Source organism: Taudactylus pleione, unplaced genomic scaffold (genome assembly GCF_031769625.1).
Source record: "Taudactylus pleione unplaced genomic scaffold, aTauple2 ptg000218l, whole genome shotgun sequence".
Taxonomy (NCBI): Eukaryota; Metazoa; Chordata; class Amphibia; order Anura; family Myobatrachidae; genus Taudactylus; species Taudactylus pleione.
In genome coordinates, this window is record NW_028284620.1 from 11,000,171 (window position 1) to 11,027,450 (window position 27,280).

The 27,280-nt window shown below is 39.8% G+C and overlaps 1 protein-coding gene across 1 annotated transcript in view; it reads left to right on the forward strand.

Moving 5' to 3' along the window:
* FAT1 (FAT atypical cadherin 1) overlaps positions 1–27,280 on the forward strand; it is a 191,486-nt gene that overhangs the window by 122,865 nt on the left and 41,341 nt on the right. The window contains exons 8-14 of the mRNA XM_088478768.1: positions 9,674–9,949; positions 10,056–10,266; positions 14,004–18,071; positions 18,755–18,951; positions 20,267–20,420; positions 22,455–22,688; positions 23,805–24,194. Of these exons, the coding sequence (XP_088334894.1) occupies positions 9,674–9,949; positions 10,056–10,266; positions 14,004–18,071; positions 18,755–18,951; positions 20,267–20,420; positions 22,455–22,688; positions 23,805–24,194 (5,530 nt within the window). The remainder of the gene's footprint in view (positions 1–9,673; positions 9,950–10,055; positions 10,267–14,003; positions 18,072–18,754; positions 18,952–20,266; positions 20,421–22,454; positions 22,689–23,804; positions 24,195–27,280) is intronic.

A 27,280-nucleotide genomic window follows, 5' to 3' on the forward strand; every position in this document is an offset into this window, starting at 1 on the left:
TGATACATTGGATTCCAATAGGTAATATATAAATTGTAACAATTTTTTTAAATAACATTACAATTAACCTCATTGTAACTAGCAAAACTGGATAGTATAAAACATATCTGCTACTACAATAGACATCAAATGCTTGACTTGTATTGTATTATAAGTTTCAATATTCCTATATAGAATTGTATCAAAGTTCTCCAATGGGTACACTAATCAGTATATCATATATTTAGGCTGTACCAAAAATTCAGACACTTGCTGGCAATACTGCACTGTGTTAAGAGCCTAGGGAATACTCCATATGGGCCAACCAGTTACCGGTGTTATAAGTCAAACTCCTAGACCTCCCGTGGAGATGACTGATCTGCTTGGTTTCTCTCACAACCAAACACTGCCTGGTGCGGAAGGGGCAAGATGGTATATTACCTCCTGTAAGGGAGAAACTGTAAGCCCCGTCCGTTAACGATGGTGACAGCGCTGGCTGCACTGCAGCCGTTACGTAAACCACGTCTGTGAGTACTGAATCAAAGTCCCGGCTATAGTGTTAGCTCCTGCAAATGGCTCGGTATCCGATCCTGTGCTCTATGACGCCTGCAAGAATGGTACATAGCCCGCAGTGCACAATAGTAATTACTGCAAGTCCACAGTCAGATTTTATCTGGACTATCTGTAGACCTGCAGTAATTGCTATTAAAAACATATCTGCACAAGCAACCAAGAAAGAGCCTATCAGCATCAGAGGTGCATGCACATTCAGCCAATCAAGCAGTTTGCTAGCACCTTCCATCAGCCCACAGAGAATACGTCTTTAAGCGTATATACTGTATGTTTGTGTGCTAGTCTGCATTAGCCCACAATTGCGCGAACATACCTTAACTGTACTCGGCCTGTGTTTTTTTACGACACTGGTACCACGGCCCTTTTCCATTATAAGTAGATATTATAAATTATTATTTCAACAATCAGATTTTTTTTTTGTTATAATACTTTTCTTAAAACCTAGGATTAAAAAAAAATTAATTGACACATGTATCACACAATTTATTACTGCGTTGTAAAAGATTATAGCAAGTAAATTTGTTTATAAAAAAATCCAGAATCTAATTATTATGCATTTAATGCCGTTTTATCTGAAACCCACTTCCTTCATCTTCCCCCCAGCACATCTTTTCTTAGATCGCAAGAGTCGTACTAAGATCCAATGGTAAATGTCCCACTGATATATCCCATCCTAATGGGAAAATGCTGCTCCCAGGCCTACGGACGCTGTTAATCAAAATGTGGCCACTCTGTGTTAATAAATGTTGTCATTTATTACTTTGTAGCAATTTTTTTGCTGATTTTTGTTGTCAGACATGTCACTTTTTGACCTGACTTAACATTAGAATACTTTTAAGCAAACCCTGAGTGCCCCAGTGCTTTTACCTCCTTTGTTTGTGCCGCTTCATAGTCTCTCTATGCCATTCAGGGCTTGCCGTGTATGCTGACTGCAGCCTGTAGAGAGCTGGATGTGTTGGCCCAGCTCTTCCTGACTGAATTTAGCACTGCTGCCATGGTGTCCGAGACAATAACACATCTTTTCAAGCACTGCTGTTCTGAGTAATATAATCCCCTGGTTAGTCTTTCCTTGGCATTTTGAGTGATTTGTACAAACCTCTGAAGCGCAGAATGGAGGCTGAGACTCACTGACTATAGAAGGGCATGCAGGGTCACTGGAGTGTTTTATAAAAGACAAGAAGAAAATACACAGAACTCAGCCCCACTCTACAGTTTTAATTATAAATTAAAAACGTTACTGCCCACAGAAAAACTCTAATTGCATTTTTACTTGTTGAGACCTATTGACTGCTTGAACCTTGACTTAATGCTCTCGGAAATGCTTAATCATCCTGTACCTCCTGATATATGCAGAGGCCAGTTCACGGTTAGTTGAACAAGTGACTTTTCCAGTGCAGCACAGGAGATTGAGGCATCAGGGTTGGGAATAGGGAGAAAGAGTAGGCCTAAATAGCAAAATGGCCTTTGTAAAAGCATAAGTGAGTTGTGGAAATGGCTCTTTACCTGTCTCACCCACTGATGTTTTACGGCATGACATGGGTTCCTGCAGACACAGGCAAGTCATTGCAGAGTTGAACACAAGTCAGTTTTGCAATGGTACCTGCACGGAGCAACCACGGGCGATGCTGTGTCCTATGTATCTCATCCGCATCCCTGTTGCGACTGAGGGGGGTGTAATTGTGTTGTAATGGGGCATTTGCATCTAGGCTACATTCAATGGAGGGGGTGGTCACTGAATTGCAGGCTGTGCAGAGTTATGCGTACACACAGAGGTGCCTGTTTGCAGACAGCGTTTTTGCACCATGAAATAGTGCTGGTGCAAAGTGCACATTTGTAAAGATGATGGCTATGAATCCAACAGTACATATAGGGAACGGAGCACTTGCAGATACCCGTCAGTTCTGCGTATAGGCAAATATGCCACTCTGCTTCAGCCCCAGAGCTTACTTGTGTCGGTGCAGGTTCTTCTAATCAGCAGGGTGAGCCAGCATAGAGGCAGCACCACTAGAACAATAAGTAGCTATAGGGAAACAGTCAGGCAGTGTTACTTGTTACATAAGGGAAATAAGCCACGTTAAAGGGAGAAGGGAGTATTTTATTCCTTCTTACATTGCCTGCTTTAAAGGTACATTTTAAGTAGAGATAAACAGAATGCCTTTGGCAGAGCACACTGAAAATTAATTGGGTGCATAGGGTTTGCTAAACTAAAATAAAGTAGTTAATTGCTTAGTTTCATTATTTTATATTAAATTAATTATTTTAGATCTGTTGTTCCTGATGGCATTAAATTGGCCTCTGCCCATGCATGTATAATTGTGTTTGGAGCAGTAGTTTGTAAAATACCCATTTAAGTCTGCTTGCTTACTGTAAACATGGATTTTTAAGCTCATTTCCTTGCTAAACTTTCTTTGTGGATTTATGTCATAAGGGAGCAACAGGATCACACGCGTTCAGCCGATGGTTTAAACTGTTGAATAATCATAGGGATTTACACAATCAAGAATTCAGAGAATGTGGCCTGTGTTTGCAAATCCTAATTAACACACATTCCTCTAAATAACTGGGCTGTGTTACATGCAGCTGTAAGTTCCAGACCAAGGAACCGGAGAACTGCTAACATATTCGCTGTTTATCACGCTGAGCTACAATAATTCCAAGGCCAAGGTTGTAGCACCTTTTAAAAAAAATAAAAATATGCACACGAATCAAGTTCCATATATTCTGCTTACGTTGACTAGTCCTGCGTGCTAATTTGCCTGAATTGTGTACACCATTGCAAATTTTGTTCCCCAGGGTATTCTGTTTTTTCAAAGCCAAGTAAACTTTTTCTTGGAGACTGGACGTGATTCTAGTTTATGTCTTCCAGTGAATATAGTTTTAATTGAATATTTATATCTAAGCAATAACAATCAGGTGACTTTAAGGACTGACCTAATGTGGTTTGTCTCTATAATGGAATCCATAACTGGACTTCAAAATTACAAAACTTCAAAACATTCACAAAATATGGGAAGCTTGAGTTGCATCTATCATTCATAGGATCACTTCCCGACTTAAATGTAAATACATTGATGGTAGGAGAAACAGGGACAATGAAGGTAGATCAATTCCTCCACCAGTCCCCCCAACCCTCCTGTATTCCCCCCTCTTCATCCCTACATTCTCTACCCTTATAACTACATTTTATTGAATCCCACAGAACACACCACAATACAAAGACAATGGGCCAAATGTCATCAGGTGAGAGTTTAGCAGTAAATTCTCAAACTATTTAAACTATGCCAATGTAAGAGAGTCCGTGAACATGCAAACTCGCATATTTTTAGACTAAAAAAAACCTCTCACGATTTAAACTCTCATCCAGATGTTTTTCCATTTTGAAGATAAAACTTGACCAATATGAGTGTTTACTGCTAAACACTCACATTTTCTAAACTCTCACCCTATTACATTTGGCCCAATGTCTGTCTTACTGGTATACAAATAACAATAATATTAGGTAGTAATTGATCTGTCTTCATTGTCACTGTTTTTCCTGCCATCAATGTATTTGCTTTTAAGTTCTGACTCTACATCCTTTATTATTGTGTACTGTTTTGAAAACAAATAAGAGATTGATTAAAATAAATGATAGATTTAGATACAGTATTTAGATATAGTATTTAACAAACTCTCATCATTTCTCTCTTCATGGCTGGCTGAAAAAAATAATAAGCTTAATAATTTACTTTTTTTTGTTAGAAGCAGTTATTATACATGTAAGAGGGTTTGCGAAGGTAACATTTTTTGGGACATGAATCTATTTATTTATAAATTAGAAGTTCTACATGGAAAATGAAATATCTAAAATTGTTTGGTAATGCCAACAAGCTCTTTTCTGTTTATTCATCATGGATACAAATGAAATATTTAAGCAGCATGGACACCGGAATTTGGTAGCCTATTTGTTGCTGGCTTTAAAATGTAAGCTCTCACGAGCAGGGCCCTCTAACTTCTTGTGCTTTTCCTTACTTATACTGTAATCTACTCCGCACTCAGTCAAATAACACCTAGGTGCTTATTTGAGTGTTATTATCACTAACACAGCAATGTACAATGCCTTGCAAAAGTATTCACCCCCTTTGCATTTTTCATGTTTGTTGCCTCACAACCTGGAATTAAAATAGATTGTTTGAAGGTGTGCATCATTTCATTCACAGAACATGCCTACAACTGTGAAGTTGTGTTTTTTCTATATTGTGAATTAAACAACATTTAGGACAACATAACAGAAAACTTCAGCGTGCATAAATATTCACCCCCCCAAAAGTCGGTATTTTGTCGAGCCACCTTTTGCGGCAATTACAGCTGCAAGTCGCTTTGGATAAGTCTCTATGAGCTTGCCACATCTTGCCCCTGGGATTTTTGCCTATTTCTCAAGGCAAAACTGCTCCAGCTCCTTCATGTTGGATGGTTTCCTCTTTTGAACAACAATCTTCAAGTCTGACCACAGATTCTCAATTGGATTGAGATCTGGGCTTTGACTAGGCCATTCCAACACATTTAAATGTTTCCCCTTAAACCACTCGAGTGTTGCTTTAGCAGTATACTTCGGGTCATTGTCCTGCTGGAAGGTGAACCTCTGTCCCAGTCTCAAATCACAGGCAGACTGAAACAGGTTTTGCTCAAGAATATGCCTGTATTTAGCACCATCCATCTTTCCCTCGACTCGAATCAGTTTCCCAGTCCCTGCTGCTGAAAAACATTCCCACAGCATGATGCTGCCACCACCATGTTTCACTGTGGGGATGGTGTTCTTGGGGTGATGGAATGTGTTGGGTTTGCGCCAGACATAGCGTTTTCCTTGGTGGCCGAAAAGTTAAATTTTAGTCTCATCTGACCAGAGCATCATCCGCCATACTTTTGGGGAGTCGCCCACATGCCTTTTGGCAAACTCAAATCGTGTCGTCTTATTTTTATCACTAAGTAATGGCTTTTTTCTGGCCACTTTTCCATAAAGCCCAGCTCTACGGAGTGTACGGCTTATTGTGGTCACATGCACAGATACACCAGTCTCTGCTGTGGAACTCTGCAGCTCCTTCAGGGTTACCTTTTGGTCTCTGTGCTGCCTCTCTGATTAATGCCCTCCTTGCCCGGTCTGTGTTTTGGTGGACGGCCCTCTCTTGGCAGGTTTGTTGTGGTACCATGTTCTTTCCATTTGATGATGATGGATTTGATGGTTCTCCGGGGGATCATCAAAGGTAACCCAACCCAGAATTGTACTTCTCAACAACTTTGTCCCTGACTTGTTTGGAGAGCTCCTTGGTCTTCATGGTGTGATGCCTCTTGCTTAGTGGTATTGCAGCCTCTGGGGCTTTTCAGAAAAGTTGTGTTTGTACTGACAGATCATGTGACACTTAGATTTCACACAGGTGGACTTCATTTCACTAATTATGTGACTTCTGAAGGTAATTGGTTGTACCAAAACTTTTGAGGGGCTTCATAGCAAAGGGAGTGATTACATATGCACATGCTAATTTTCTGAATTTTATTTATATTTTTCTCATTTCACTTCACCAAATTAGACTATTTTGTGCAGATCCATCACATAAAATGTCCTGCATTGTATTGTACTGTAAGTGACTTGTTGCTTGTTCACTTATTTGTCTATTTACTTTGTAAGGTGTTGCGGCACACTTGTGGCGCCATATAAATAAAGGATGATAATAATAATTGTGTATATATATATATGTATGTGTGTATGATGAAAATTTACGGTAGTAAATTGAAACGTTGACTAGTCAGTTGCTGGTATTTTTTTATTGAGACCTGTTGAAAACCTGAGTGTGCCATGACCGATCCACAAAATTTGTGCAAAACCCCCTATTTTTGGTTAAATCGTCACTTGGTGCACAACCACTGTGACATCCCTCCTTAATGACTAATTAGGCAAAAATAATATTTAAATTAGCTTAATTTGGCCAATAATGACCTGTAATTCTTGGGGGGAAAAATTAAGTGTTGAAAAGATGGTTTAAAATAGTGGGACAGGTTTATGGGGGTGCTGTATGGATGGGACAGGTGTTTTAAACATTGCAGTGCAAGTGACAGGTGTATTTTTAACATTTTTAAAAAATGCCCTATAATGACTAAAAAATATACTTACACCCATTGAACTACAGCATTTATTTTGGACAAAAATATTGCTTTCTATAATTTTTTTTTCACTCTTAGAGAAAACATCCATTGGATACAATTTAATAACCCCAAACCTTTGGATTATGGCCACTAACACACTTCTATATCATTACCCTACCTTAGTTTACCTTATATTGGGGGTACAGGCTGATTCTCATTTCATCTGTTCTTATAGCCTGTCGTCCATGCAAGAATTATCGTGCTAATTGGCAATAGAATAGCACGATGAATGAGAGTGCGCAAACGTACGATAAGCTGCAAATTCGGGCGATAGGTGCGAAAAGTTTTCTCCAGAGAAAACTTATCGTTATCGCGACTAATTTACTACCCCCCTCAATTTATGATTGCAGCCACCTGTGTTGAAACCTCTCTCATCAATTAATCTAGTTCAACACAGTGACTGCAATCATACTTTAAGAGGGAAATCGAGGAGCAGAGCATTTTGTACATGGTGAAAGGGGTCATGTTGGAGGGTCTGCAAATGAGGGAGGGGAGGAGACCATATCTGAGGAGGAAAGGGTCAGCCACCTGACTGATAGGGAGCTGACCCAGTCAGCAGAGCAATGGGCTGGCCCCCACTATAGAGAGCTGAATATTAAATGCAGTGACTGGTCACTGGAGAGTGGCCAACCACCAGGAATGACATAAATGTCAGGGCCAGGCCCATATATGCTTTGGAATACTGTACCAGCGCAACCGTATCAAAATTAAAAAAGATGCTTACCAAAGAATAAAATTAAACTATGCAAGCAAACGATACTGAAATGTGCCAAGGCTGCAGTCATTTCTTCGAAGTACTCAGCAGGGAGCCACTTTGAAAAAAAACCAAAAAAACAATTGCTTACTTATTGTGCTAAGTAATGAAAACTAAATTCAATGTCAAACCTCTCCAGTTCTCACAGGACTATCAGACTTCTGTCCTGTAAGAAGATTGTCTGGTGTCATTCATGAATAAATAAGCAAAACTTTTAGAAGATTATCAGGAAGTGACATAAAACAGATTGTGGTTGTGAACGGAGTTACACAAACATGCTGAGGTGGGCAGCAAATTCTGGATCATTTTCCTCAAATTGGCCCAATTGGACACATCAATTTTATATGTCCAATCAATATATGACTGCCTTTCATGAGGCATCCAAAAAATAAAACTGGCAATGAGCTCAGAATGAATGGGATTCTTAATATTATTCAACACAACCAACGGGTAACTAGCATGTCCTCCCTGTGTGTGGCCAAAATGTCTATGGGTCTGGTCATTTGGTGATCAATCACCGTGTTTGGTATGGGTGTGACTGTGTCCATCTTTAGTTTCCAGTGAACATTGTAGAGAGACCCCTAAGTTTTATTTCAGCATGTGGAGAGAGCATACTCAGATTTTATTCTGCAGGATGGAATTATTCAAATAAACTGACAGCAGTGGGGAAAGAGTATTTAGGAGTCATTCCTTATGGGTGAGCACACAGTCTGCGGGGTATATTTACTAAAGTGTGGGTTTACAAAAGTAGAGATGTTGCATACGACAACCAATCAGATTCTACTTATCATTTATCTAGTACTTTCTAGAAAATGGTAGCTGGAATCTGATTGGTTGCTGTGGGCAACATCTCCACTTTTGTAAACCCGCATTTTAGTAAATATACCCCTATATCTCTTGGCAGAGTCCATTTAATTGTTTAGTTGCTCAGAGACACCACTAATTGGACACCTGAAACATCTTATAAAGACCATCCCAACGTCGCTTCATTCATGTATCTAAACCAAGCAGTATTTTAGGGGAACAAAATTAATAATTGGGGTCTTCTATATGTGGCAGAAGTTGGACTTTGACATTAGTTTTTGGTGCATTTGCCATATTAAATCACCAATTTGCAATGCGGGGTTGTTTTCAGTACTCTTTAGGAGCAAATGAAGGGAAATCTCTGTAAGCACTACAAAGTGTTAACCAAATAGCCTATAATAAGTGTTCCCAATGTTTAAGAAAAGGGTGTACGCCTTGAATTACAAAAGGCGAACATCCACCGATGTAGATAATACACATTGCCGTTTTCTGAGTTAATAATGGTTTGAAATGCAAAGCAAATATAAAAGCAACAAAAAATTTATGCATTAGGTTAAAGGATACTTGAAATACACCTGTATGGTTATTTCTTGGTACTTTTTAATGTTGAATGAACTTGTATATTTGTGGTCACCAATTAAATCTAAGTAATCACACATTTAATAGTCACACACTACTCGTGAAAGTTAAGGATTTAGGGCCTGATTCAGCAAAGATCGCTATTCTGCTAATACGCACGCAACGCAGTTGCTATATCAGTGATATGCAAATAATTGCATTCGCATTGCGATCGCAGCCTAACATAAGGACGCCCACTTCCCCTTACAACAGTATAGTTAAAAATCATAGCTAAGTAATCGGTAACAGCGAGTAACATCAGACCCATACTCACAGTTAATGCAGGTCAGACCTCCCTCAGGAATTGCTTACTTCTGCCTACACTATGAGGTCTCAGGCTGCGTATAGTATCGCAGTGGATAATTTATGCACACCCCTGCAACGCCGTTGAAACGCACTGGTATGCCTGGTTCGCCCGACCACCCATCTGTCACCACCCACAAACGGCACTTTGTGTCAATCACTCTGCAATGGTTTTTGCGTGGTCTCTGCGATCGCAGTCCCGATCGCAGTGGAATGTTCGCGCACTGTGGTGCATACGCAGAACGCAACAATCTGCCGATGGCGTGTGTATTATCAACTGCGATCCTTGCTGAAGCAGGCCTTTAACTTTTGTGACGTTGCAGTGGCAAAATTTTGAATTCAACCTTTGTCTAAATTATACCTTGTCTGCTATTGCTTGATAAATGATGGCTGATACAATGTATATATGCCGTTTTCTCTGTATAGGACAATAAAACTGGGCACTTAATTGTACATCTTTTTCAGGTTTTTATTAAAGTAATTGATACAAATGACCATCGGCCGGAATTTTCTACCTCAAAGTACGAAGTGCTGATCCCGGAAGATATCCGACCAGAGACTGAGGTTTTGCAAGTTGTCGCCACAGACAAAGACGAGAAGAATAAATTGATTTACACTTTGCAGAGCAGCACCGACCCCGTTAGTCTGAAGAAGTTTCGAATAGATCCTGCCACCGGCTCCCTGTACATTGTTGAAAAGTTGGATCACGAATCGATGCAGCAGCACATTCTTACAGTAATGGTAAGCACTAATCACACATCTTTGTCTCCAGCTGACACACTGGGTGGTTTTTTTTTTTGTACTGTGAAATTCCTGCTTGTGTAATGACTGAACATTCATTTTTCAGGTGCGTGATCAAGATGTTCCCGTCATGCGCAACTTCGCCAGAATTGTTATTAATGTGACTGACACCAATGACCATGCCCCTTGGTTTACAAGCTCTTTTTATGAAGGTCGAGTCTATGAATCAGCTGCTATTGGCTCTGCTGTGCTTCAAGTCACTGCACTAGACAAAGACAAGGGGAAGAATGCTGAGGTTGTGTATTCTATTGAGTCAGGTATGTTATTGATTATCACAGCACATATGACAGCAGGCTGCACTGAATTGAATGCTTGCAACCTTTTATTGAAGAAGATTTGTCATATAGATATAAACATTGGTGCAATCAAAATGTCCTCTGCAATGGCCAAACAATAATAAGAAACGTTGTGAAAGAAATTACGTGTACAACGAAAAGGCAACCACCGACAAAGGTGTGCTATGTAGTATATACACTCGTAGACTGTGACTGTGCTTTCCGTAAGTTGTTTTTTTTCCCCCCCTCCCCAAGTCCATGTTTGCACTAGACAGCCAGACCCTGACTAATGAATCCTGTTTTATATTCCGGAGATTTTATGTGCTGGAATATAAATCCTTGGGGATCATTGGTACATGCTAACATGGCCATCTTTCCTTCAGTGTGTTTTATTTCTCTCAAGTTTTGGTCTCAGTTATTGTGGGCATGGAAATAGACTGTTTAAAATAAAGGGGTGGATTTATTAAACCGTGGAGAGAGAGAGAGAGAAAGTACCAACCAATCAGCTCTTAACTGTCATGTTACAGGCTGTGTTTGAAAAATGACAGGCGCTGATTGGTTGGTACTTTATCTCTCTCCATGGCTTAGTACATAGACCCCTAAGGTTTGATACCTCTTCCCCCAAGTCTTTAAACAAAACTTCAGTTAGTTGCTTTGTCATATTCCACACTCCTTACTTTTGTCTTATATCAGAAGTTTAATAACTTAAGAGCTGAGAACTTCTACTCTACAATGTATCCTTAGTAAATAGCGAAATATTACATATTATTTTTAGTAATAGTAGTAAATAATGACCCCATATTATATATATTAAAATCAATATTCCCATAACTTATACTTCTCAAGCAATATGGGGACAAATTGCAGTAACAATTATTAAGGAACAATTTGTCTTGAAGCTGGTATAATAATATTCACATAGTCCCCACCTTTCTGTACTTTGCAATGTGTTACTTGTTATCTCCCAAAGCATTGTGTTCCTGGTATGCGATCAGTGACGTGTATTACCTACAGCAGTGGTTCCCAAACTGCGCCGTAGCACCCTGGGGTGCCTCGGGACACTTGCAGGGGTGCCTCAGGTTGGTGGTCCAGCACCAAATCAAATTCTTTATGGTCAGTGTAATGTAAATATGTGGACAAACAAAAGCACAAACCTGTCCACCACCACATAACTGACCCTAAGGATGACAGGTCAGCACAATTTACTTCACTTTACTACTTTACTACATTTTTTTCTGAATTTCTCAATAACAATCTTTAAACTTAGGGATGCCGTGAAAACAATGCTGATATCCTAGGGTGCTGTGATTCAAAAAAGTTTGGGAACCACTGACCTACAGGAAAGATTTCTAAGCAGTAGTAATAAAATCGATGGGGTTTTGTTTCATGATTTAAGTCTTAAGAAATGAATAATGGTGAAAATCAAAGCACTGGAGTGTGCTATAGAAATCTCCAGCAAAGAAATGTCTTTCCGAGGGTGCCCTATTTCCTATAACGCTGCATGTTTATTCATTTGTTCCTTGGAAAAACAATTATTTCTAAACGTAGTAGGTGGCTGTAAATATCAAGTACATCTATTTAGCAATATTGCCATTGTCAGTAAAATGTAAAAATAGCAATTTGCTTGATAATAAAGCATGTGGCCAGCACGCGCACCCTGTCTTCTGACTAATATCTGCGCATTGTATATGGTAAATAGGCAGCTGCCAGTTGGTTTTGTGATGAAAGAATGTCTGCGACACATTTCTGCAAAATGGGTTTAAATGTCACATTTTTCCCAACGAAATTCTGGAGGAATAAATTATAACTGTCAATCTTCCAAGTGAGCAGCGTAGGGATTCCTGAAATGCTTGTGATATTTTATAGACTCTGTAATGTTCTATACTAAGGACGGCAGAGTTTTCATAGCACAACAGTCAGCGCTGATATTATCATTTACCAACTCCCTAGTGTTATTCTCTCTGCTTGAATAAAGCATTTCATATTCTGTTCATCATTGCTTTTTAGAAAATGTTCTTCCATTTTTTTACTGTAAATTTAAGAAAAAGAAAAATATTCTACTAATAAAACTTGAATTACATTTCATATCAAATGACCTCTTGTTAATACATGACATACTTTTCATCAAAATCATACTGAGTAGCTATACTGATAATCGCATTTGCTTTGCTGAGCACTGTGTAATGGCATAATCGTGATTTTAAGGGCTTTGCTCAACCAAGTTTTACTTGAGAAACTAGACTGTGTGATTGAATAACATTATATATTCATACAGGAGCTTTTGGCTGTATTAGGTAAAATATATTCTCCTTAGAACTCATGGAAATATGTAACGGATATTACGTTTTTGTTACTCTACAGAAGTTTGTAATGGTTATGCTACGCTGGCTTCTATGTAAACAGTTTTTTAGAAAAATTACGTTGTGTTGAGTTTTGTTAAACACCATACGTTACCGCTCACAGTGTATTATGCACAAAATTTGTTCTCTGAAAGCCCAATTTTATAATAATGTACTAAATAATGTACTAAATGCTTGTAGCTTTGGATATTTTTTTTTTTTTACTAATTTTTATTTTCACTTGTACCAACTGTAAGTGGCAGGTACTCCAATAAGGGCTACTCAAAGTGGTCAAATACTGCAACAAATGATGATGTGATTTTGTCTTTTGTTTAAACAGGTTGATCTTTATTCTGATATATAGGTAATATATGCAATGACATACATTGTTAGTAACATGACATATTCTTTATTCATCTGTAGATAATATTGTGTGTGGGACAGACTTTCACAGAAACATGGTATCATCTGTCGAGCAACTTCTGAATTGTTTTTTTTTCTCTTTTTGGAGTACATTAATTTATTTAGCTATACGTGAAAAACAAGTTGAGTTTCTTTTTGTATTGAGACCTCGACTTCTAACTCAGTAGGTTGGAAATCGGGAAGATATTTGCCGTGACCAAATCACAGAGCGATTTAATTACAAAAATCAGGGTTTTACAAAGCCAATTAAATATATGAAAAATAAGTTCACAAAGCTTGTAATATGGGGAAAGAAATGATACTCTATATTCTAAATACATAAGTAAACAGTGACACACTTTTGCTAGTTGCAGCGGCCTTATGCTGGGTACACACAGGTTCTCAAACTCGGTTCTCAGGGCCCCAAACAGTGCATGTTTTCCAGGTCTCCTCACAGAATCACAAGTGAAATAATTAGCTCCACCTGTGGATTTTTTAAACTGTCAGTGAGTAATGACTACACCTGTGCACCTGCCAGGAGACCTGAAACATGTGAACTGTGTGGGGTCCTGAGGACCGAGTTTGAGAACCACTGCACTAGACGATATGTCATCTGATCCGGTGGATCGGACCAACATATCGGGCACATCACTATGTCGCTGATGATGCGTGCTCCTGACGGTCACTAGCGACATTCTTCATCGGCCCTTCATGCAGGGCCAACGAGGGATGTCGTTCGCTCCGTCACTGCCCGCATTGGCAAATATGTGTGCACTCGCCAATGCCAGCTCCCCCGCTGGGTACCATTGCTGTAGATGTCGGGCTTCGGTTCACATCGTCTAGTGTGTACCCAGCCTTAGTGTAGAAATGTACATGGCTGTTTGTGTTTTGCTGATGCACTCACATAACATACTGTGTATTGTTCAGTATTGTATGATAAGATGTTTATTATTCTTTTAATTTACTCTCTTTCTCCAGGAAACACAGCAAATGCTTTTTCAATTGATCCAGTTCTAGGGATCATTAAGACTGCAAAAGAACTTGATCAACACACTCAAGGTCAATACGAATTGGTGATCAAAGCTTCAGATAATGGAGTACCTACTATGAGTCAGATAACATCTGTACATATCCTTGTGACCGTGTCTGACAATGCAGCTCCCAAATTCATGAAAAAGGAATACTCTGCCGAAATTAGCGAATATGCACGAATCGGTAGCTTTGTCGCAATGCTTTCTACTTATAGCCAGTCTTCTGTCACCCATGAAATAAAGGATGGAAATATAATGAATGTTTTTGATATCAACCCAAATTCTGGCGTTGTCATCACTCAGAAGCATCTTGATTATGAAATGGCACCATCATACACTCTTACCATTCAAGCAACAAACATGGCTGGCTTGTCCACGAATACGACTCTTGTTGTGCATCTTCGCGATGAGAACGACAACTTTCCCATCTTTGTTCAAACCGACTACAGAGGGCTCATCAGTGAGTCCGCTCCAGCCAACAGTGTTGTCTTAACTGCTGAAAGCTCTCCACTGGTTATTAGGGCCACCGATGCTGACAGAGATGCAAACGCTTTGCTTGTTTATCAGATTGTCGAGCCGTCTGTCCACAAATATTTCGCCATTGACCCCAGCACTGGTGCAATACGCACTTTAGTCAGCTTGGATTACGAACAAACGAACATATTCCATTTCACTGTCCAGGTGCATGACATTGGCTATCCACGGTTATTTGCAGAACATCCTGCCAACGTTACTATATATGTTGTAGATATCAATGATTGTGCTCCCGTGTTTTCAAGAGAGGTCTATGAAGCTTCCATTTTGATACCGACATATAAGGGAGTGCGAGTGGTTACAGTTAATGCAACAGATGATGATTCTGGATCTTTTTCTGAAATTATGTACTCTATAGTTGAAGGTAACATTGGAGAGAAATTTGCCATTGACCCATTAAAAGGCATAATAACTGTCCAGAACACAACTCCATTAAGGAGCCGATACGAACTAACCGTACGAGCCTCTGATGGGCGCTTTTCTAGCCTTGCGTCTGTGAAAATCAATGTGAAAGAAAGCAAAGAAAGTACTCTGAAATTCACGCAGCGTTCTTACTCGGCAGCCGTCAAAGAAAACATCACCCAGATAAAAACTTTGACTGTTATTAATGCAGTTGGCAACCGGATCAACGAGCCTTTGTTTTTCCGTATCCTTAACCCAGACATTCAATTTAAAGTTAGCCACACTTCCGGAGTTCTTTCAACTACAGGAATACCATTTGACCGGGAACAGCGAGATTTGTATGAGATAGTTGTAGAAGTTACGGATGAACAGAAACCCCCACGAGTAGCACATGTTTTGGTGAAAATCGTCATCGAAGACGTAAATGACAACAGCCCCGTTTTTGTTAATCTGCCCTATTATGCCATGGTTCAGGCGGACGCTGAATTGGGTCATGTCATTCGCTATGTTACTGCTGTGGATAAAGACATTGATAAAAATGGAGAGATACATTACTATTTAAAAGAACATTCAGACCATTTCCAAATTGGACCATCTGGCGCAATCTCATTAAAAAAGCAGCTTGATCCTGATGCTTTTAATAAAGAATATTTCATAACTGTAGTAGCAAAAGATGGAGGAAGCCCATCATATTCCGCAGAGGTTGTTGTCCCCATTACAGTAATGAATAAAGCGATGCCAGTTTTTGAAAAGCCTTTCTACAGTGCACTGATAGCTGAAAATGCCCAGCTACACAGCCCTGTCGTGCACGTGCAAGCCAACAGCCCAGAAGGGCTTCGAATAATATACAGCATCACAGATGGTGACCCATTCAATCAGTTTAATATTAACTTCAACACAGGTGTGATTAGTGTTGTTGCACCCCTTGATTTTGAATCCCATCCAGCGTATAAGCTGAGAGTTCGGGCAACGGATTCTGTCACTGGAGCGCATGCCGAAGTGTTTACGGATTTTATCCTGGAGGATTTCAATGACAATTCACCGGTGTTTCAGCAGAAAGCATATACTGCCACCTTGTCTGAGGCTTCTGTTGTAGGAACACCTGTTGTGCAGGTGAAGGCCACCGATGCAGACTCTGGGCAGAACAAAGCAGTGTCTTACCATATAGTTAGTAACCCTAGCAATAGTTCCCAGTATTTTCATATGGACAGCATCACTGGACAGATTGTTCTTGCAAAGCCTCTGGATTATGAGTATTTACATGTATACAGTTTCTTAGTTAGAGCAGTGGACAGTGGGATACCTCCTTTAAGCAGTGACGCCACTGTTAGTGTCCATGTTACTGATCTCAATGATAATCCACCTGAATTCACCCAACCACTTTATGAAGCTAAAATAAGTGAGCATTCAAGACCAGGGAGTTTTGTAACTTGTGTAAAAGCTACAGATGCAGATGATACAGATGTTGAGAAGTTAGAATATTCCATAGTTTCTGGAAATGAAGATATGAATTTTCTTATTGACAGTAAAAGTGGAATAGTAAGTGTTTCACATTTACGGAAAGAAATTCTGAAAGCATTTTATATCCTCAATATCTCTGTTTCTGATGGGGTTTTCAGAAGTTCAGCTCCGGTACACATTGCTGTAATGAGTGCTAATTTACATAGTCCTACATTTGGACAAAGTCAGTATGAAGTGGAGCTTTCTGAGAATTCTCCAGTGCAGTCCCTTGTCACTGAACTTAAAGCTGTAGATGAAGACATAGGAATCTATGGTCATGTCTCATATCACATCATAAACGAGTTTGCAAAGGATAACTTCTACATTAACGAGAAAGGACAGCTGTTTACAGCGGAAAAGCTTGACCGAGAAAGTTCATCCAGTAAAGTCATCCCTATAAGCATAATGGCAAAGGATGGTGGTGGAAATGTTGGGTTCTGTTTTGTCAATATCATCCTTACAGATTCTAATGATAATGATCCAAAATTCCGTGCCACAGAGTACAAACTCAGCATTGTATCAGATATACCTCGAGGTACTTCAGTTGTTAGAATTATGGCTTCAGATGGTGACGAGGGGGCAAATGCCGATATATCTTATAAGATCGAAGCAAAGTCTGAAAGCGTGGAAGAAAATTTTGAAATAAGTCAATACTCTGGAATAATTACCACAAAGGAAAGTTTAGTTGGATTAGAAGATGAAGACTTTTCTTTTTTTGTTAAAGCAACAGATGGAGGATCACCGCCCAGAGAGAGTGTCATCCCGGTCTTCATTAGAATTCTCCCTCCCGAAGTGCAGCTACCAAAGTTTTCAGACCCATTTTATACCTTAAGTATCTCCGAAGACACGCCAATTGGTACAGAGCTTGATGTTATCAGAGCAGAAAGTAGCCAGCCCATAATATATCATATTATCAAAGGAAATACACCTGAAAGTAATGTTGATGACATCTTTGTTATTGACAAGCAAAATGGTCGACTAAAACTTGAGAAGGGATTGGATTATGAAGCAACAAAATGGTACCAGTTTTCAGTGTTAGCGCAAAATATTAATGGAGAGCATGAGGTCATCTCTTCTGTGGATGTTAATATTCAGGTTAAAGATGCCAATGACAATAAACCCATTTTTGAAGCAAATCCATATGAGGCTTTTGTTGTTGAAAATCTTCCTGGAGGATCTAAAGTCATCCAAGTTAAAGCTGTAGATATGGATTCAGGACTTAATAGGTATGTCTCATATATGTTGGCGCCTTTACAGGACCCCCAAGAAATTAAAGACCTTTTCTCTGTGGACCCGGAAACTGGATGGGTCACCACTCTTGGTGAACTTGATCTTGAGAAAAGGAACAAGTATAACATTGTATTAGTTGCTTATGATCATGGGGATAAAGTGCTGTCATCATCTACTATAATTGAGGTTACGGTGATGGACGTGAATGATAACCCGCCGCGTTTCACTGCAGAAATTTATAAAGGCACAGTGAGTGAGGATGACCCTCCAGGTGGTGTGATCGCCATCTTGAGTACCACAGATGAGGACACGGAGGATATCCATAAAGAAGCCACATTGTATATTACAGGTAAGAACATTTATTATTATTATTATTATTATTATTATTATTATTATTATATTATTTATTTTTGCACAAAGCCTTTTAAAACAAGCAGTGTTTATTTCCTTGCTTGTATTGTTCCTGTATTATAAAAAAAAAAAAAAATTGTCCTTGGAAACTAAGAATTTCTTAAGCTATGTTAGTAGCTAATTATCTTCAGTGTATTTCCAGATTGGTTTATTTCTTTTTCATCTCATTGTCAATGTTAATATTGCAGTCCTATCCCCTCCCTGCCCCTCAGTACAGTTTTGTAGTTGTCTCTGGAGCTTCACTACAAAATATTATCTCTCGCTTATCATGTTCTTACCTATTTTCATCACATGATAATTAGTGATATTTTCCTTAGCTTTGAAACTAAATGTTAACTGCATAAACCCTATGGTCGCGAGTTGTCATGTACTAGTGATAGTTTATGCATATTTATTCCCGGCTCTGCACTGCTTAGACCTCAATATTTAATTCCTGCCAAAGCTTAATTACGAAAGGCGCTTACAGAGAGCACCACTGAAGCACCACGTCTGATTAGCCAGTTAGATGGCGGTAATGTAAGCTGAATTTGTACTTTATATTTTACCATGAGTGCTGTTGTTTGTACACGTTCTATGTAGTCGATATTTAGATTGAAGTGTGATTTCTGTTTCTTGTCCCAGGAGGGGATCCTCTTGGGCAGTTTGCTATTAAAAACATGCAACATGAATGGAAGGTGTATGTTAGAAAACCACTGGACAGAGAAGTGAAGGACAACTATCTGCTAAACATAACTGCAACAGATGGAACTTTCTCCAGCAAGGCTGTGGTTGAAGTGAAGGTCCTTGATGCTAATGACAATAGTCCAGTCTGTGAAAAGGTGCGTTTGCTTTAATCTGTTTTCTCTCTGCAGCACCAGAACATTTTTTGTGCGTGATTGAATTACAGCCGACATTTGCAACAGCTCTGTCCATAGGCCAAGAACTCTATCTGATATCGTACGATCACCTCTGAATAGGCCGCAATCCAATTTACACTTTTACGACACTCGTGCAAATGCGAAAGCCCCATTGCCACCAGGTTTGCCGGAAGTGGAAATTCAGCTGATTTCTGGGCTACTCTGAATAGTTTGCAGATCCAAAGAGTTGCATGTTCGCCTCGGTAATGTGCGCAAATTCTCAGATTCGGCTGCTCTGTATGCGACTCTGATACAAATAATAATTTGTCTTGATTGATCAGTCATTTTTGTAAGAAAAGGGTTTGCACATCATGTAGACAGAGGGGGAAATTCAGTTGCAGGCAAAGCGTGCAAATTGCTGTTGCCGCAGCATTTAAACGCAGGCAACGTCAGCCCGTCTCACACCCTTCACTCAGCCGGTCGAATGCCCGATTTGCTCAAAAGTGCTCTCTACCCTATGGAGTCGTGAACACTTATGTGCGAGATCCCGCTGCCGTAAAGTGTGCCAGCTGCCGTGCACATATGGACGTGCAAACAGATTTCCCTTAATTGAATTCCTCCTATATACACAGGTGTGTCCATTATACATCACCTTTTTTTTATTAGTGAAATGTGCACACATCTAAAACTTGTGGGGGGTACATACATTGTAACATTTGGTTGTATTTACAGTAAGGGTGAAATTAAAAAGAGAGCGAAAATATTTCACAGCGCTGAGTGGTTAGTATTGTACCTCTGCTACTCCAAGAAAGGTACCGAGGGATGATTTCCAGATAACAATATTTTATCATACTTATAATGTAATAAATAAATCATTCAGCTAAAATACTTTCAGCATTATAAGACTGTATTAGGGTGCTACAAGTACAACTTTCATACCAGGTAATGATCATTTGGACAAATAGGTTGCAACACAATAAAGCTGTTAAACAGCCAACACTTCAGATGTTTGCATGTTTCTTAAAACACTGGGGATTGCACCGTCTATATATACAATACCCACAGTGGATGGAGCTTTCACCACAAGTAACAATGTCACACATGAAAATAAAACAATTAAATGGAGGAATTAAGTAATAATAACAGTAAGTTGGATGCCATATTTGGCTAATACTTCACCTTCCATTGCCCATTCAGGGCGACACTAATTCTCTTCTATAGACGCATTATTACTGACATTTAAATGGAAAATTATTTTAATATCCTTTTCAAATGTGTCACTGCCGTTATTCTGCAGGATTCCTATGCTGAGACCATTTCAGAAGATGCACTTTCCGGGAAAGTAATCCTCCAAGTTTCAGCCAGCGACGCCGACATTCGCTCTAATGCCGAAATCATTTACACATTGCACGGACGTGGCTCAGAGAAATTTCACCTCAATCCATTTACAGGTGAGTTCCAGAAATGTAATAAACTCAACGCTCTTAGCTTTGACCTTTTAATGATGTCTTACAGACATCATTACTGTTAATTCTTCTGAGGGAGAAGCCAAGTATAATTTCCTGCTTCAGGAAAAGAGACTTAATTGCATCAGTTGTATTAATTGCGGAACTTGATAGGCTCATGTAAAATAGATCTTAAAATAGGAAAGGAGTGGGGGGGGGGTAGCTGGATAGCAGACCCTAATTTTAGCATATCAAGTGGTGCTGTCATGCTGAGACTTGTAGTGCCATGCAGAAAAAGCGAGTGCACAATCTAAGCACTAAGAGTACTGATCAAAACAATTATGATAAACTCTACAATTAACGTGGAGTATAAATAAGGTTCAAACTAGGGATGTGCAGGCTCGGATAGGTTCGAGTTTGCACGTGGAGTTCGGATTTTTCCCTCCAAAAAAACGGAACTCAGAACGAGGCAAAACGTCATCTTACATGGACGAACATCATCATTCCTGGTCTTTTGTCCAGGAATGATGATGTTCGTCCATGTAAGATGACGTTTTGCCTCGTTCTGAGTTCCGTTATTTTGGAGGGAAAAATCCGAACTCCACGTGCAAACTCGAACCTATCCGAGCCTGCACATCCCTAGTTCAAACACATGTTTGGCTAAAAATACAAGCTCATCTATCACATCATGGTCCCTAGCATCCCTAACATTCATAATAACTGTTAATTTGCCACAGTCCATGATCTCTGCTACTAGAAATCAGTGATCTCTACTGCCAGATCCATTTACAATACGGAGTACATGCCTGATAAACATATGGTGCAGCTTTACAGCTAAAACACCAGAAGAACCGGAGGTGCCACCATTAGACCATACCTAATTTCCCGAAATGTCTGGGAAGCCCTCCAATTGCCTGCCTTCCATCCACTACTGCAGTGAACTGGGCAGAGTCATTACGCGTTTCACTGTGAATCGCAACTTTGTAGCTCAACTGCCTGCCACTGCACTTTGCACAGGGTCTGCAAATATGCATTAAGCTGCTATAATCAACACTAAGGGAGAGATGTACTAAGCCATGGAAAGTGATAAACTACCAGCCACTCGGCTCCTGTCATCTTACAGGCTGTGTTTGAAAAATGATAGTTAGGAGCTGATTGATTGGTAGTTTATCACACTCCAATGTATCACTTTCCAGAGCTTAGTACATCTGCCTCTAAGAAATAATATTTGTGTTGAATTTTTAATGGCCTCTCTTCATTAATACCAAATGATTATTAACGTCTATAAGTGTATTTTTAATTTATCTTTTGTGCATTTTTGTAAACTAACTCCTTGAGGCATTCTCAATAAATCATTATTTTACACTTTGTCTCATGCTTAACATAAACACGTAACAGAATACATCTGCATATGTAGATCTCAGGCAGCTCTTCGTGGTTCTGTCAAGGTGCAATATTGTAACCTAGCTGGATTTACTCCTAACTACAAAATGAGGCCCCTTGTGTGTAGTCGCTGTTATGGAAAATAAGAAAATTAATAAAATTTAACCTGCATAATTCACTGCTGGCGTTCTCAATAGTACTTAGCTCTGTCTCTTGCTGTATAAATTGAAATATGTTGAAACATTAAAAGTGTTAATGTACTTCAATATTTCAGTGGAATAGATTTGTGCTGCAGACTTTTCTGAGGAGTTAAAGGGAAGGATTTCTGCACAAAGGGAAGTATAGTAAGATGATTATGTAAGGGCAGGGTGCTTCTGCTGTAATACATTGATTAGATTGATTGGATGGGGTGTGTGTCCATTTAATGCAGGACAGCATAACTCGCTATATTATATCGGTATTTAAGAGCAAAAGTAAAGATGTTCCAAATAAAGTATTTTATTGGACAAAAATTCTTTTATGAATCTTTGCCAGGGTTTTAAGCAAGGAGATTAAATCGGGCTATTATACTTTGGTGCACATTTGAAGACACATTTGTTTAAATTTTCCTTTTCTCTTGATCAGTTTCAAAACGTTTTATTTTGTCCTGTCATCTAGGTGAATTGATGACCTCATCGCCTCTTGACCGCGAGATCCAGGAGATCTACCACCTCCTAGTGAAAGCGACTGATGGAGGCGGTAATTTCTGTGAAGCTGCTGTGGAGTTGACATTAGAAGATGTAAATGACAATGCCCCCGAGTTCTCCGCAGATCCTTACACTGTTACTGTATTTGAAAACACTGAACCGAAAACCCCACTCACAAGAGTCCAGGCCATGGATGCTGATGCCGGTATTTACTTATGACATGTAATCTGTACTTTGCATATATTTGCTAATAGACTGATTTACTATTTTTCCTTTGTATCTCCAGATCTTGATCTCCTTTGCAGGCTTCAATATTCATCTTTCTTCAAATATAATTGTTGGTTTCCTAGCACATATGTTGGATTTCACTGGCTGTATAAAGAAATGCAGACCAGCGCCAGCATGCAGTGACTACTTTGTAGATTTTGTGAACCAACAAGACAAATACACTTTTAGGCTTTTAACATGATACTCCACATCCTTATGAATGAAAAAATAATCTATCTATATCCATCCATCCACCCATCCCTATGCTAACCCTTTCCTGAATACTGAGCTCACACAGGGGCTGGTGTTTGCAGCGAGAAGCCCCATTTGGAATTTCAGGTACAGAAGTTCCAAACTGGGCTTCACTCCGCATGCTTGAAGAGGGAACTGCAGGACCCCCTGGAGAGGACTGGAGTAGCAATGTTGGATGCCTAAATATTTTCATCATTGCCTCCATATATAGAAACCGCACCTTTTAAAAATTTGAGAATCATCACATGTCTGCATGTTTTCGGAAAGTAAAAGTGAACATGTGCAAAAGTTAGCAGTCCACAGGAATAAGATAATGAATACAAGTAAACTACAGTGATCTAACAGCCATAGGCATGGGAAAGACTTGTGCACACTTAGGGCCTGATTTGGGAGTAAGCAAAAAAGAACAAGTAACTTTGCGTCTGGACAAACTATGTAGAAATGCAAGGGGTGCAAATACATTTATCATTTTTGCATGCCGGATAAATACCAAGGTGCACAGTTACTTGCTCTCTCAGAATCAGGCACTCAGCTGGTACATGTAAAAGCAGACTCATAAAGATTTAGTTTTTTAATTACATGGTTTAACAAAGCAGTAAAAATGTATTTACAATCTATGTAGATTAATTAGAAGACTAGCTATGCAAGTAAAATAATATCTAGTTTGCAGGTAAGGGACTTTTGTCGACTTACATGGTGAAAGTACTCCATTGACTTATGGGTTAAATTAACTTCATATCATATGTATTGCCAAATAGCTAAAGCATTTGTTATAATGTTTCAATGCATGCTTTCATTGCAGGCCTTAATCATAAGGTGCAGTATTCATTAATCCACTCGGCAGAAGGTCAATTCTCCATTGATGAGTTGTCTGGAATAATTAGTCTGGAAAAGCCTCTAGATCGGGAGATGCAAGCCGTTTACACCCTAACTGTCAGAGCTACTGACCAAGGTTTGCCTAGGAAACTCTTCTCTGTTGCAAAGGTTGCAGTGTCAGTCTTGGATATTAATGATAATCCACCAGTGTTTGAACACCGAGAATACGGCTCAACCTTGTCAGAAGATGTGGCTGTCGGAACAGAAGTTCTCCAGGTGTATGCCACCAGCAGAGATATTGAAGCCAATGCAGAAATTTCATATCAAATTATCAGTGGCAATGAACATGGAAAATTCAGTATAAATCCAGTGACAGGTAATTTTGCTTTTTTTTTTTTTTTTTAGCACAAGCTGCGAATAAGTAATGTGAACTTCTAATAATGTGTGATATCCTCTAGTTCATGGGTGACATTTACTGTTCAGATAAATGTAATCCTCTGAAACCTCACATAGTACATTCATCTGAGTATAAAACAGCAGCTCTTCCTGACATTGCATCTAAGTACAAATCAGCACTAAATCATTGAAAATTGCTTTTGTTGTCTAATTTGCATTACACAGATAAGTAAATTGCTGATTGGTTGGCCACATAGGGGCAAATTCAATTAAATCCCGTGGCTGATTGCCGCGCCAGACTTATTCAATTAGCGAGGATTCCTCGCGCACGGATCCCCGCAGTCGGACTTTACCTTGCAGCTCATGGAGGTGGGAGGTTAGATCCACGTGTAAACCACCAAATCGGGCTCGCGCGTGAGGAAAAGACCCATTGATTCCGTAGAATCAGTGTGTTTCCGCGCGTGAGTCTTGATTATTCGGCGCGGGAAGAAGGCTGTTTTATTGAATAGCTTTTCCCCATGCCGCAGGGATTTTGGCTGGCAATTAGTCGTGGGGTAAATCCCGCAGCTGATTGAATGCTCGCCTCCATTATGAATGCAGTTATATGCTGGCCAAAGAGTTAAGTGCGTGTCAAAAAAGTGTGTGTGATGCAGTCAAATGATATTGTAAGTTGTATTGTTGTAACACAAGTCATTATTGTCATGCTATTCAGTTCAGTATAAACCTGTAAGACAGACAGATGGCCTCATTTGCGGTTGGGACCAAATAAGGTTTCACAGTTTGCATGTGAAGCTGCTCTCTGCTGTCTCTACATTGTGGTTATTACACTCTGAGTGTGGTCCTAGTCTACTGCACCAAACTTCCAGCCTCAGGAGTAGAGGATGCTGCACTCCCCTCCCATCCGCTAAGGTAAGCAGCATGGTGCGGTGCACTGAACAGGTGGTTACTGCTTCCAATGGGAGGGGCAGCCTCAGGGCAAGTATCAGCCCTGGGTAGTTACTTAAAAAGGATTAGATAAATCCAAGAAAATGATACTGATTTGTATTTCCTTGGTTCTCCTAAGTATAATGATAGCTAGAGTGCGCAGGTTTCTCATGGTGGACTGACATTTTTAGGGCAGAAAGAGAGAGATGCTTGGTTTTTTCTCCTTCGGTTATCTGGGAGACACATTCAGTACTCTGATTAAGCTCCGCCTACAGATGGCATGGACCCTAATCATAGCTCCTCTTCTCCTCCCTTAGGGGGAGATGTATCAAGCCTGAGAGAGAAGTATAGAAGTTGCCCATACCAAAGAATCCGCTTCTAACTGTCATTTTACAGGCTGTACTAGAAAAACGACAGAAGCTGATTGGTTGCTATGAGCAACTTCTCCACTTTGTCTCACCAAGGCTTGATACATCTCCCCCATAGTACTTTAACCCCCTCCTACTGCTAAGCTGTGTTATTCACTCTTCTTTTTTCCTTTATGGTTCTGGTCTTTCCCTTCAGGGGCATACACACTATACGATAAAAGTGGACGATAACGATATCGTTCATATTGTTCATATCGTCCAGTGTGTATGCTCAAAACGATGGACGATGCGCACTCCCACGGGTCGTTCACGATGTCTGTCATCAGTGTTATCAGGTGAATGGTACCGTGTGTGTATGCTCAATGTCATCTGCCCGGGAGAGCCCAGGAGATTAAGGCTAAACACTATCGATATCACTCATGGAGCAGAACGTCTAGTGTGTATGTCCCATTAGCTTGTTGGGCAGGCACTATTTAATATGACATTCACCAATGAAGGGGTTAATCTATAACTTGAGACTAAAATGTCACCACCTGTTACTTATGATGAGACCTGTCATTACATGTAATAGTGTCTATAGTCACTTGCAAGGACAGTCTGCTGCTATCATACAGCTGTGTAACACATTGCACCTGGGGAAAGGGAATTTGTATTCTACACATGCTTTGCTCATATAACAGGAGAATTTAGGCTGACTGCTATATAGACCTTATGTCCCCCTAGCCATAGCCTGCTTTCCTGTATGTAATATGTGTCATGCAACCTCTTCTCATTCCCTTATAACTCAAAAGGAAGATTTGAGGAGGTTGTTGGCTGTCAGCTTCTTAAACGTTTATATTTCTCAAGAGGTTAAACGTGACACTTTGTAATTGGGGCTTGTCAGTCACCTCATATGGGGCTTTGGATGTAGTTTTGATTATATACCGATGCAGCCTTGATAGGCCCCTTTCTCTGGCAAGGGATTCGACAAGGAGGGTTAGAAAGAGTACTGCTAAGTTCTGCTATTTGACTCATTTATTTTGGGTAGCAGCAGTAAACGTTACACTACCAACATTATTCTGCCTTCACTGTAGAAGGAGTCCAAGCTACCCATGTAGTCATGCAGGCTTTGCCATGTGACATCTTATTCTCCTAGTTCTGTACATTAGTAACCCAAACTGTACCTTATGTTTGGCGATCTCTTTTATGATGGCACAGGTCAATATGTAATCTTATGTAGTGATGGACTTGCTGCTTTCTATCCTCTTGTCGCCCATGCTATTGGGCTGTAGATCTTTCCTGTCATGGTAGTAGAAGTTTTCTGCTGATTAAATATCATATTGACCCAAACGTTCATCCTTTAATGTGTTCTTTAATTTCCCCGGTGAATATTGTTGCAGTCTCTAAGAGAAGACTCTTCAAGTGCAGTGAACTCCAAGCTTTTCCTATATGAAGCTTTGGGGCATCTCCAGAGTAATGTTTTCGTCTCCAGGTGGATGAATGAGAATATTTCATTTTTTTTACATATCGTTAAATGCTTTTTTCCTAAGCTGATAGGGGATACATACTTTACTTATATATTCCTTTTTGCAGTTTATGTCACCATGAAGCAATATGGTGACATTACTGGAGATTCTAACCACTGCTTTCCTTTTACATTGTAGAAACAGCTTTCAGGTTTGAACGCTGTTTGTACGGTTCTGTACGGGTCAGGGGCACAGATGTGGGGCTCAGGCTAGATCACAACCCTCCATCTTCATTATGCATTTTAAAAACTTCGTCCATTGTGTAGCAG